At 42.3% G+C, this 12370-nt stretch overlaps 1 protein-coding gene across 1 annotated transcript; it reads right to left on the bottom strand.

Annotated features, from left to right (window-relative positions):
* Positions 1 to 9158: 9158 nt before the first annotated feature.
* On the bottom strand, positions 9159 to 12079 carry LOC107592437 (equilibrative nucleoside transporter 4-like). The gene is made up of 3 exons (XM_016281952.1): positions 11877 to 12079; positions 9962 to 10185; positions 9159 to 9328 (listed from the first exon to the last, which is right to left on the bottom strand). The coding sequence occupies exons 2-3, from the start codon at positions 10122 to 10124 to the stop codon at positions 9159 to 9161; spliced, it is 333 nt and encodes a 110-aa protein (XP_016137438.1). The 5' UTR covers positions 10125 to 10185; positions 11877 to 12079.
* Between the last annotated feature and the right edge of the window lie 291 nt (positions 12080 to 12370).

The raw sequence follows: 12370 nt of genomic DNA, 5'->3' as shown, positions 1-12370 counted from the left end.
AGTAGTAGAGAAGATGTAATTATTACACGACTCCAAATAGGACATTCTGGTTTAAATCATTCATTGTTCACAATAGGGAAACATGGATTATGTATATCCTGTAGTGAGCATGTACTTCAACATTGTGCAGTATTTGCCAAGGAAAGAAAAGTACGCTGCAGCAGACTTGCCTTTTCTTCCCCTGCTGTGTTCCGGTGAGCTTCGGAAACAAGGATGACTCGCGATTGCCTCTCCTGCGCAGAGCCAATTGAACTCTCTGATGGCCACAAGTCGTGCGTCTTCTGCCTGGGTCGCGCCCATGCAGAGGCAGCGCTTGGGGGGTCGGACTGCCCCCACTTCGGAGATATGAGTCTCCGGACTCTCAAGCTCCATGTGGCCATTGTCCAAGTCAATGAACTCGCCCAACTAGCCCTGCCGCGCTCTTCCTCTGCAGCCTATTTCGAGCCAAGGAGAAGAGTGCCGCAAGCTTCTGATGCAGATCTGTCAGGGTCAGGTGACGAGCCCGCGCCGGCTCAGTGCCCACGCGCTCCTCACCCCCCTGCTGCAGGTCCCCTTCCAGTTACCTCCACAGAGTCCCTGCCCATCTCTGTCCTTCAGCCGCGGCGAACTGGAGAGTGAGAAACAATGCATCTCTCCCCTCTAAACCTTGCTGCGCCACTGCAAACTTCGCCGGCAAGGCTTTCTCCGCAGCAGGCCAAGCAGCTTCAGCACTGCACGAGATGGCAATACTCCAGGTGTATCAGCCCAAGCTGCTCAAGTCTCTGGATGAGGACGGGCCGGACCCTGAAATGTTCAAAGAGCTCCTACGCGCCATGGATATGGCGGATATGGATATGGTGATGAAGGTGACAGCTCGAATGAACGGCCGCAACATGGGGAATCTTTTGGTGCTAGATCGTCACCTGTGGCTTACTCTGACCGAGTTAAAGGACTCGGAAAAAACGGCCCTTCTGGACGCACCCGTGAATCCCTCAGGTCTCTTTGGAGCAGCAGTAGAGACGTTCACAGAGCGCTTAGTTGAAGCACAGAAACAGTCGAAAGCTATTAACCACTTCCTGCCAAAGCGCGGGCGCGAACCCTCCTGCGCGTTCCCGCTCCTCCTCAGCGCAGCGCGCGGGAAGACCGCACACCTCTTCTGTTGCTGTTCGGCGCGAACATGAGCTGGCAGTGAGACCAAGACAGCCTTGGCCAAAGCGCCCCCAAAGAGACCCCACCCTGACAGAGACGGCAGGCCACCGGCACTGGAATCAAAGCCACGTTCCTGATGCTGTCTCTCGGAGGAGGAAACTCCTCCCTCATCACTCACTCTCACACTTGTGTGGTATTAAACTCCCCGCCCCCCAACGGCAAGTTATCCCTAATGCAGTCCGCCTTGCCTGCTGTCACAGTTCACAGAAGCGCTGCCAGGGGTATCAGAGTGGGTTATGAAATCAATAAAGAACGGCTACACGCTTCAGTTCTTCCGCAGGCCGCCCCGGTTCAACGGTGTGTTAATGTCCACTGTACGGGAGTGGAATGCCTCAGTTATACGAGAGGAAATACACAACCTCCTCGCAAAACGTTCTGTAGAGACAGTGCCCCTTGCAGACCGCGAGAGCTTACCAAAGACGGCGGACTCCGCCCAATCTTGGACCTGAGACCGCTAAATCGCACGCTTTCGAAGTGCTCGTTCAGAATGATTATGCTGAGACAAATCCTCTCACACATCAGACCGAGAGATTGGTTTATCTCTGTGGATTTAAAGGATGCTTATTTTCACATTCAAGTAGCCCCTTGACACAGTTGTTTCCTGAGATTTACATTCGAGGGGATAGCGTACCAATTCACGGTCCTACCCTTCGGTTTATCCCTGGGCCCTCGTACGATTACGAAATGCATGGATGCCGCTCTCTCTCCTCTGAAACAGCATCCTGAACTATCTCGACGATTGGCTAGTCTTAGTCCAATCAGAGAGCTCACTGCTCACCGACAAGCTCAGACTCCTCGCTCATCTTCAGAGCTTGGGGCTGACTGTGAATATGCAAAAGAACATGCTGTTACTGAGCCAGAACATCTCCTTTTTATGAGTGGAGCTGAATTCAATCAATTTGCAAGCGTGTCTGTCGGAGGAGCGCTCACAAAAACTGATCAGCTCTCTCGTAGTCTTCAAGTTAGGACACTCTCCCCCACTGAAATGCTTTCAGAGGACGCTGGTCCAGATGGCTGCCGCCTCGACAGTGTGCAAACTAGGACTCCTACATATGTGACCGCTTCAGCTCTGGCTAAAGGGCCGGGTGCCACAGAGTGCATGGCGTACGGGCACCTTACGCATCAAAGTGACGTGCGACTGCTGGGATGCGCTGACCCCTTGGCCCGATATGACTCTGTATCGCCGGGGTGTTCTTATTGGCCAAGTGGTCTTGAGAAAGACTGTTACAACAGATGCATCGAGCACGGGCTGGGGAGTCGTATGCGACGGCAGACCAGCCTTTGGCACGTGGTCAGAAATGGAGAAGTTGTGGCACATAAACTGTCTGGGGCTCCGTGCTGTACACCTAGCACTCGAGTGCTTTCTCCCGGACATTCTTCACCATCACGTTCTCATCAGGATGGGCAGCATGACAGTGGTAGCGTTTATAAATCACCAAGGGGACGTGAGATCACGGCCACTGCTGCGGCTGGCGAGAGACCTTCTTCTGTGGGCAGATCGACACCTCCTCTCCATCCGGGCAGTACATGTCCCCGGACACCTGAATTATGGCACGGATTTACTGTCGAGGGGCGGGGTAATCCACGGGGAGTGGAGATTACACCCTTTGACAGTCAATATGATTTGGATTTTTGTCGGCAGGGCGGAGGTGGATCTCTTCGCATCAGCGGAGAACACTCACTGCCCACTGTTTTATTCACTGACACACTCTACCCTGGGAGTGGATGCACTAGCTCACAGCTGGCCGAAAGTACACAAGTATGCTTTTCCTCCAGTGAAACTTCTGCCTTGCGTGCTTTGCAAAATCAGAGAAGAAAGGGAATCTTTTCTGTTAGTGGCACCGAAATGACCCAATCAGCCGTGGTTCCCAGAACTGGTGGAGATGCCTGGCCGCTCGACGGAGCTTGCCTGTAACAGATGCACTTCCTCAGCGCGTGTTGAACACTATCTCTGAGGCTAGGGCTCCTTCCACTAGACGTCTTTTCACACATAAATGGAGAGTTTTCACAAATTGGTGCGGGTCGCGGGGCAAAGACCCATTCAACTACCCAATACCAAAAATTCTTGCCTTCCTTCAAAAGCCATAAAAAAAAGAAGCCCGTTCGAGCCCATACAATCAGTGAGCTTGCTTGTGCTCTCTCTCAAGACAGTGCTCCTGCTCGCGCTGGCCTCTGTTAAGCTTTGAGTTGGGGACCTGCAGGCGATGTCAGTTGATGACTCGTGTATTGAGTTCAGGCCAGGTGATTGCAGACTCAACTTAAAGCCTAGGAAGGGTTATGTGCCTAAAGTGCTTTCGACTCCATTTAAAGTGCAGGTCATAACATTATCTGCTTTCCGTCCAGAAACACTGGCCGGGCCGGAGCCGCTTAATACACTTTTGCTGTGCCCTGTATGTGCGGTGCGCATTTATACCGAGCGCTGTAGACAGTTCAGGCTCTCGGACCAGCTATTTGTATGCTTTGGAGGGCACACAAAAGGCCTGCCTGTGTCCAATCAAAGGCTGTCACACTGGATCGTCGACGCAATTGCTTTGGCTTATGGCTCTAAGGGCGTGAAATGTCCTATAGGGGTTCGGGCCCACTCAACTCGCGGACTCGCATCCTCATGGGCCTGGGCAAATGGCATATCTATTCAGGACATTTGCATGGCGGCAGGCTGGTCGTCACCCAGCACTTTCGCGAGGTTTTATAACCTAGATGTGTCGTCGCTTGCCTCACATGTGCTGTCAGTGCGATCAGCGCACGCACCTACTCAGTCTCAGTTATGATCTGAGCTGCTTGCCTCAGTGGTTTCGACTAGGTCGTATACACTCCTGTATTGACATACCACTAATTCAATGCTGTCCCTATCAGCTTATCACATTGTTATGATATTGTTCATCACCTTTTAGGACATGATCACCATCATACTCTGCTTATTTGAGCACCGGTACAGCCGTTGCATCATAACACATAATGTCATTGAAATTAAACAAACTTCAACTAATCTATATGTGATGGTGCCGGAGACGCACCATCGCCGTTTCACATTCTCTGTTTCACCGGCGTTAATTCCACCCCTGGTGTGATGCTAATATCATTACAGTTCCGTATGTGAAACTTGACATACTTAGTCGAGCCAGACTCCATCGCTGTGACACGGCGGGATTTTATACGTTCCCATAGCAATGTAGAGTGACCGAATCGAAAGGGAACGCTCTCGGTTACTCACGTAACCTCGGTTCCCTGAGATGAGGGAACGAGACATTGCTCTTATTGCCGTGTCACCTAGCTCAGGATCTTAGAATGCCAAGTTGCTTCAGTCAAGATTTTGAATAGATGACTTACAAGCGCTGCTTTATATAGAGTGGGAGCCCCTCATATTTTGCGCGCTTGAACGCTATTGGCCAGTTTCACTGGCGTGATTCAATAAGGCTTCAGTAGTTTTTGGAGGAAAGAGTAATTCCCATACCAATGTCTCGTTCCCTCATCTCAGGGAACCGGTTACGTGAGTAACCGAGAGCGTTTTCCATGACAAAGATGGTATCAGTCACTCAGTACTTCTAATAATGCTAAAAAGGTTTAATAGCCTATTTATTAATTAGATAATAAACTTGTCCATTACACTGGGAGTGCAGTGCGCTTATGAATGGCTGATATTTGAGTGATTCTGGCTGCGTTTACACTTGGCGTTAACATGTGATCACCTTGATCTGATCAAGCAGATCGGATCATCAGTCAATCAGGACACGGCGCAGTTTGGCAACATCAGCTGACTTCTCGATCTGGATAACCGATTGGATCTGAAGTTCAATATTAATTTAGCTTAATTTGCTTAAACTAAAGCTAATTTTTGTCCCTCTAGTGCAGGGGTGGCGAACGTCGGTCCTGGCGAGCCGCAGCCCTGCAGAGTTTTGCTTCAACCCTAATCAAACACACCTGAACAAGCTAATCAAGGTCTGAACGGTTATTAGGAAGCTACAGGCAGGTGAGTTTTAATTAGGGTTAGAGCTGAACTCTGCAGGGCTGCTGCTCTCCAGGACCGGAGTTCGCCACCGCTGCTCTAGTGGTTAAAAATTCATAAGTCTTGTGGAAGAACAGTTTTGATTGTGCTTCAGCTCTTCAGGGTTACCGTTTTGAATATGGTCAAATTTTATCGTTAGCTGTGACACTAAACGTTCAGCTTCACACTACCCACAGCCAGATCTACTTTTCTGTGTGTAACCTAACCATATGCTGTGGCATGAATGGGCAAATGAGGTATGTATGCAGTCTCCCACAAAATCTGTCCTGACAGCTCTATAATATGAATCATTATTATAGGTTTATAACGTGTATTTGAGTAAAGACATGATTTGTAAGTCTATTATATATAAAATAGCTTTCAAGGCACGTTTAACCAAAAAAAAAAAAAGCTTCATGTCATTCCAAACCCATAAAATACAAATATAAAAGATATTTAAATGAAACCTGAGAGGTGTCTGTCCCTCCATAGAAAGTCCAGGTTACCAAAACATCTAATGGCGAATCCATATCGAGCAGTTTAGTCCAAGTATGTGTGTTGATTATTGTTAAGGTGTAAAAATAAAGTCTAAATTAAATCAGTTCATCATATAAAACACACATATCTCTTTACAAGATCTGGATATTTTAAGTTACATGGACTTGGAATAACATGAGGGCGAGTATGACAGAATTCTTGAGAATTTGAGTGAACTTTAAATGGAAACAGTCTTTTTGCAATTTTATGTTATAATATGTCCCAATACTGACGTACTGTCTTATTACAGACTCATCACCAGCAATGCACATAGTTTAGTAAAATTCTGTTTTATTGCAATGCAGAATAAAAAAGAAAGTGTAAATCAATAAACTTTAAAATTTAGCTAACATAAATAGATTGAATAGTTTGACTGTGTAATTTGTTGTTGAATTAGTCCCTTATATGATGATTAGTAGAAATCTGTCTGTATAAAATGGGACTTGTCAGTACACTTGCTGGCTAAAAAGGCATAAGTCATAACATTGGGGCCACAGTGTCTGGCATGTCATTAAACATTCAACACTCGATTAGAGGTCTCACAGCGGGGGAAATTGTTGTACGATGGTATGATGCTCACAATCTGCTCCATTCCTTGAGAGTGCACCTCCTTGTAATCAGTATGTCTGTCACGGTTGAGACTCTCGCTCTGACGTACTCACAGTTTAAGCCATTCACATGTCTTTTTCATGAGTTTAACCTTTAAGAAAAAAATCTCCATTGTGTCCCTGGCGGAAAGTAACACATACACATCTAGTATTGCTTGAGTGTGCTGACACTTGTGCTAGATGAAACAGCTATCAGATACTGTGTAGTCAGAGAATGTGTATGAATTTAACTGTGGCGATGTCCTTGACTCGCTGAGAAGCTCGCTACGAAGAACAAGAATATTCCACCACAGCCTGCATGGGAACACAAATGAAAATCCCATACTTTCCCAAGGGAAGAACTCTTAAGAAGCATATTTAGAGATAATGTTGGGTTTTTAGCTAAGAAACATAATAAACTAGGCTAGATAGTTGTTCAAAACAGTGACAACAGAACTATGACAACAATGATAAATCAGGGAGACGGGAGACGGGAGTTTCTAAACTGTAACAGTGTGAGTTAGAAATGAGTTATTTCTCTGCTCTTTGGAATACTTGATTCTGATTGGTCAGTTGTGGCATTCAGCAGTCAGGTATTTCCTAATATTCACCATCATCCATAGCAAGGCTGTCTGAAACCGACCCTATTTCATGTCTCTCATATCACACCTTGGACTCACTCTCTCTTCTTTCAAACAGAAACAGTGAAAATGACCTTAGAGTACTTCATTATAATCACTGAAGTACTGCTGCGATATTCTTGTTACTATAGGCTTATTGGATACATATATAAAAAACATAACATTAGCAGCACTGCGTTGATAATAAGTAATGTTTGTTGTGCAGTACATCATCATATAAGAATGATTTTGGATGAAGACTGGAGTAATGATGCTGAAATATGCAGCCTGGGTGAGCATAAGAGACTTTCAAAAGCATTAAAAACTCTTACTGACCTCAAACCTTTGAATAGTAGTGTAAGAAATGTAAACAATTTCAAGTCAAACCAATATTTCATTTAAACATTAGGGCTTGGTTTCACAGTCAGAGCTTAGATTAAGCCAGGTTTAGGCCATAGTTCAGTTAGGACATTTAAGTATCTTTTATAAACGTTCCTTAGAAATAAACATTACTGGTGTGCATCTTGAGGCAAAACAATAGCACTGAAAGTGCATTTTAGTCTGGGACTAGGCTTAAGCCTTGTCTGTGAAACCGGGGGTATATGTTTGGTGAGTAGCCATGTAATTACGCCGGATAACCACTCAATGTCAGTCCAAACAACCATAAAGTTACACGTCTGACATTGTTCTATTGGTGTATATCTAGTTTAGAGGACAGCAAGCAAAGTGGGATTATAACAAAAGATAGAAGATGATTCCAAGTGATGAATTGGATGTCAGTTGGCACATTCTGGCCCGTTTAACTTTCACCGAGTTGATCCATCTCCTCTCGAGTTTTGGAGGCTGCTCAAAATACAGCGCCAGAGAACTAGAGCAGAGTGAAAAATGTTCAGGAACTGTACTATTAGACACCAGAAAACCTCCAGCGGCTAGACCAAAATTAGAAGCCTCATTGTGACCGAGACTACACCCTATTTTAATTCTCAATGGAGTTAATTAGGCCAGCATGGTTACAACTCTACTATACATAATGGTTCCACAGTACTCTTCTCAGGTGGTTTTGTGAAAACAAGGGTGTGTGGGAAAATGATAACAGATAAATCTTCACACATGAGAAATTCTTGTTATTTTATACTTGAGGGAAAGTCAGATTGTCGTATAATAGCATAATTTCCCGTAATCTGAGACCATTTAAATATGCATAGACATTTTATATTTCGTATAGACTGAGGCAACAGCATTTAAAAATATATATTTTGTACAAAATACAAAAAAGATTTTTTTTTCCTGTGTAAGTTTTTTTTTTTAAATGAGCTTATATTGTCAAGACTGTGGTGCTTGAATAACTGGAAGCTATAGCCTAGTGTTTAATGCATAATATATATAAGATAGATTTTATTCCATAATATGAACAGAAATCATTTCATATGTCAAACCTTCATTTAAAAACTGCATGTTGTGTTCACTTGTGTTATCTTTTACTAATATTTAAATTTGTTTGATGATCTGAAACATTAAAGTGTGACAAACATGCAAAACAATAAGAAATCAGGAAGGGGGCCAACACTTTTTCACACCACTGTATATAAATGGTGGCCAGACTATATATATATATATATTATAATGAACAATTCTGACAATAACCATGAAAACACAAGTACAACATGTTTTAAAACTCACGATCATTAACAGAAATTTCAACCATAATTTGTTTAATTTTAAATGGTTATTTCACCCAAAAATGAAAATTCTGTCATTAATTACTCATCCTCATGTTTTTCCAAACCCGTAAGACCTCCGTTCATCTTCGGAACAAAATGTAAGATATTTTTTATTAAATCTGAGGGCTCTCTGACCCTCCCATAGACAGCAAAGTAACTACCACATTCAAGGTCCAGAAAAGTACCAAGATGATCGGCAAAGTAGTCCGTGTGACATCAGTGGTTCAACTGTAAAGTTACGAAGCTACGAGAACACTTTTTTGCGCAAAGAAAACAAAAATAACGACTTTATTCCACATTTTCGTCTCTACTGCGTCACTCGTGGACGCGCGTTCATTACAATATCATGACGCGAGCGTGTGGTGGCGCCGACCCAGATTCGGCGTAATGAGCCCTCATATTTCATCAAAAATATCTTAAATTGTGTTCCGAAGATGAACGAAGGTCTTACGGGTTTCGAACAACACGAGGGTGAGTAATTAATGACAGAATTTTCATTTTTGGGTGAACTAACCCTTTAATGCTAGCTAAAATATGGAGTCCATAAATATAATGGAGTACCTTCAAATTTATGATGCAGGTAGTCAACATCTGTAATGAAGCTATTGTAAGGCAGCAGGAAGCCCACTCCAGCCAGGAGCATGGCAAAATAGATCCTATGGTAACGGTCATCTGGAATAGGTTCTTCAAACGCTATGCACAAAAATCACACAATTTGTATGCACAAACAACAAGTGAGAGTTATAAACAAAAGCCCTCTTCGTGTTTTATTTGTATGACATTTCAAAATGTGCGTTTTAAATATTTGTCTATCAGCCTGTGTGCTGTCTCTTTGAAGTATATTTATGCATATGTATGAGACATTTGACATGTTGCTCTCTCTCTCTTTCTTTATGAGAAACTGATTGATGGACGCACTTCTGTACAGCTTTAGTATTTCAACACTACATACCTAATTTAAGAGATGGAAGAAATGAAATCATGCTTAAAAATGAAACACTTACATCAAATGTAAAATATATCTATATGCTTAGCTAGAAGAGAATAGCAAATTCTAAAGATAAATGTGTATGTTCTTCTACTCCACTGATTTAATAAGCATGACCTTTGTATCCAGGCAACGTGAGGGGACAACAGACTCTCCACCTAACATGATTAGACCTAGCTTGCACATGCCAAGCATTGTAACCTTTTAAACCAAGCTGAGTCTTTGCCAAACCAAAATCTGTATTTATACAGATTGTACGAGCACAACATAAATGAAATAGTGTCTCAAATGACATTTTGTAGTTACATTGAGGCACATCATATGCAGCAGAAACTCACCAGGTTCTGAAAGGGCCAGCACTCCTTTATCTGAGATGTCTTTCACCTGACAGTCCTCTTCCTCCAGCTGATAGCTCTCGAAACTAAAGCTCATCACCACATTGCCCTCGGGAGTCTGGCCAGGGGTGGCCTGTTTACGTCTCTCTACTCCTTTTGAGCCCATAGTCCCTCTTTTGGCCTGGAATATCTGAAAAGGCCTTCTTTAACAGTGTCATAAATATGATCTGTAAGAGGATGAAAATGATGAATGTGTGTCAGCAACTTACAAAACGGATTGGATGAAACACATTACATCCATTACATTTAAGTGTTGTCATCATAGACTATATATATATATATATATATATACACACACACACACAACAAGTCAAAAGATATTCCACAAAAATATTAGGCAGCACAACTGTTTTTAACATTGATAAAAATAAATGTTTCTTGAGCACCAAATCTGCATATTAGAATGATTTCTGATGGATCATGTGACACTGAAGCTTTGCCATCACAGGAATAAATTAAATTATAAACACTAAAATTGAAAATAATTATTCTATATTAAAATAAAAATAATAAAATAATTATTTTATTATGTTAATTATATATAATTTACATTTCATATTAAAATATATTCATAATTATTAAAATATATTTAGCACTTAACAGTTTCAAGTCCATAATAACACCCTGTAATTACCTTAATCACAGGAAATAATGACGGTCTTAATCTTAAAACGACATCTAAAAATGTTTTCATAAGCCTATTTTATGTTTTAATTCATCTTGGAAATCTGCCAATGCATCCTTTGAAGAGGCTGGGGCTGGCAGTGAAGGACTGGTTCAAAAGAAAAGCAATCTTTGATATCAGTGTCACGTCACTGACTACAGAGTGGTCGGGCACATTTTGTGCCTTACCCAACCGTGTTGCATTGAGTGAGTGAGGAATAAACCAAACGGAATAGTTCACTGTCAATCATTTACAGTTTGTAGCCAAACACAAAGATGTACAACAACATATTCACAAAGCTGTCATGTAGCCTATATATCATAGTGGCTGATGGCTAAGATATTGTACGTAAACAGAGCTGAGACATGCAAGTAAAAAGCACACCTGCTGCTGAACCATGAACTGTCAAGACCTGTCACACTCATTTTAGTCATTTTCTATAGATTATCATTATAATATGCACTAGAAAGAAAGTAAATATATTTAAAATCTTTTATAAAATATAATAACATGTATAAAATGGTGCACGGAGCCAACATGGGCTGATAATTGCAGATGAAGGATGTAAGAGGAACAATAAGAGGACCTGATGCTTGCGCGCTATGTTGTGATATAGTGCCGTTGTGTGTTTAACAAAAGTTGAACCTCTAAATTTGTCTAGTGAAAAAAACAATAGGACGGAATTACTCTAAATCCAAATTATATGAAAAAATAAACAAGCTTCGCAACATATTAACACGTTTAATTAGCAGTAAGGCAAAAAGCAGCTGTATACACTCTAAAAATGCTGGGTTAAATACAACCCAGTGCTGGGTAAAATAGGGACAACCCCAGCAATTGGGTTGTTTTACCGCTGGGCCAAAACAACCCAATTGCTGGGTTTGTCCCTATTTTACCCAGCACTGGGTTGTATTTAACCCAGCATTTTTTAGAGTGTATATATCAGCACGCTTTTTTCCCCCCGAGGGAATTTAATCAATTTCTTCTTTTCAAAACACACCATCCATGCGAGAAAATCTCACATACTGTTCCGCTATCTGTAGGGCTGCTTTGTTGCTCTCACAGGACTTGTTATAGCCAGTCATGTAATCAAATCGCAGCATATGTTTCCATTATTCATCTAGCAGCGCTCATGCATCATTTTAAGAGACAAAAGCGATACAGTCATCAGAAAGACAACAGGTTAAATCTTACCCCCGAACAACTAAATGTGTCTTTCCTCCCTTATTGGCATGTTAGCTACTCCATGTAACCACAACCCTTCTTTGCATAAAAAGCATTCTCATCATACGTGTGGTGTTGTTTGGGTTCCTCGGTGTAAATATCCTCCTGCACAAGCTGAAGAGAAGAGGCACAGAGCCGCTGTCATTCTCCCTCCCACACAACGGTCTAGAGCCCCCAGCTGTCGGCTACGGCAACCCGCTTTCATTATCGCTTTAAAGGAAACCTGCACTTCATGAACTGCACTTATTTCCATATTGCAATGAATAACAAATGCAAAACTCATGCAGTGTCACAATTTAAATGTTTTAGAAAAACCTAAAATTACCATTTAAATTAGTAATAGGAAAATATAGGGCTGTAGAAGACCTGATTCTGATTGGTCAGTTGCGGAATTCAGCTTGAATTATTTCGGAATCGGAATATATAATAAAATAAAGTAAAAAATTAAAATGTAACAAAAGTAA

This window comes from Sinocyclocheilus grahami, unplaced genomic scaffold, assembly GCF_001515645.1.
Source record: "Sinocyclocheilus grahami isolate Dianchi unplaced genomic scaffold, SAMN03320097.WGS_v1.1 scaffold9.1, whole genome shotgun sequence".
In the NCBI taxonomy this organism is placed as follows: Eukaryota; Metazoa; Chordata; class Actinopteri; order Cypriniformes; family Cyprinidae; genus Sinocyclocheilus; species Sinocyclocheilus grahami.
This window is presented reverse-complemented; position numbering and strand designations above follow the sequence as displayed.

Bases quoted from the DNA above. Each gene is read 5' to 3' on its own strand.
- LOC107592437 (XM_016281952.1), bottom strand. From the start codon at position 10,124: ATGGGCTCAAAAGGAGTAGAGAGACGTAAACAGGCCACCCCTGGCCAG. The intron at 9,329-9,961 runs GTGAGTTTCTGC...TTTTGTGCATAG, and splicing joins GCTGGCCCTTTCAGAACCTG to CGTTTGAAGAACCTATTCCA.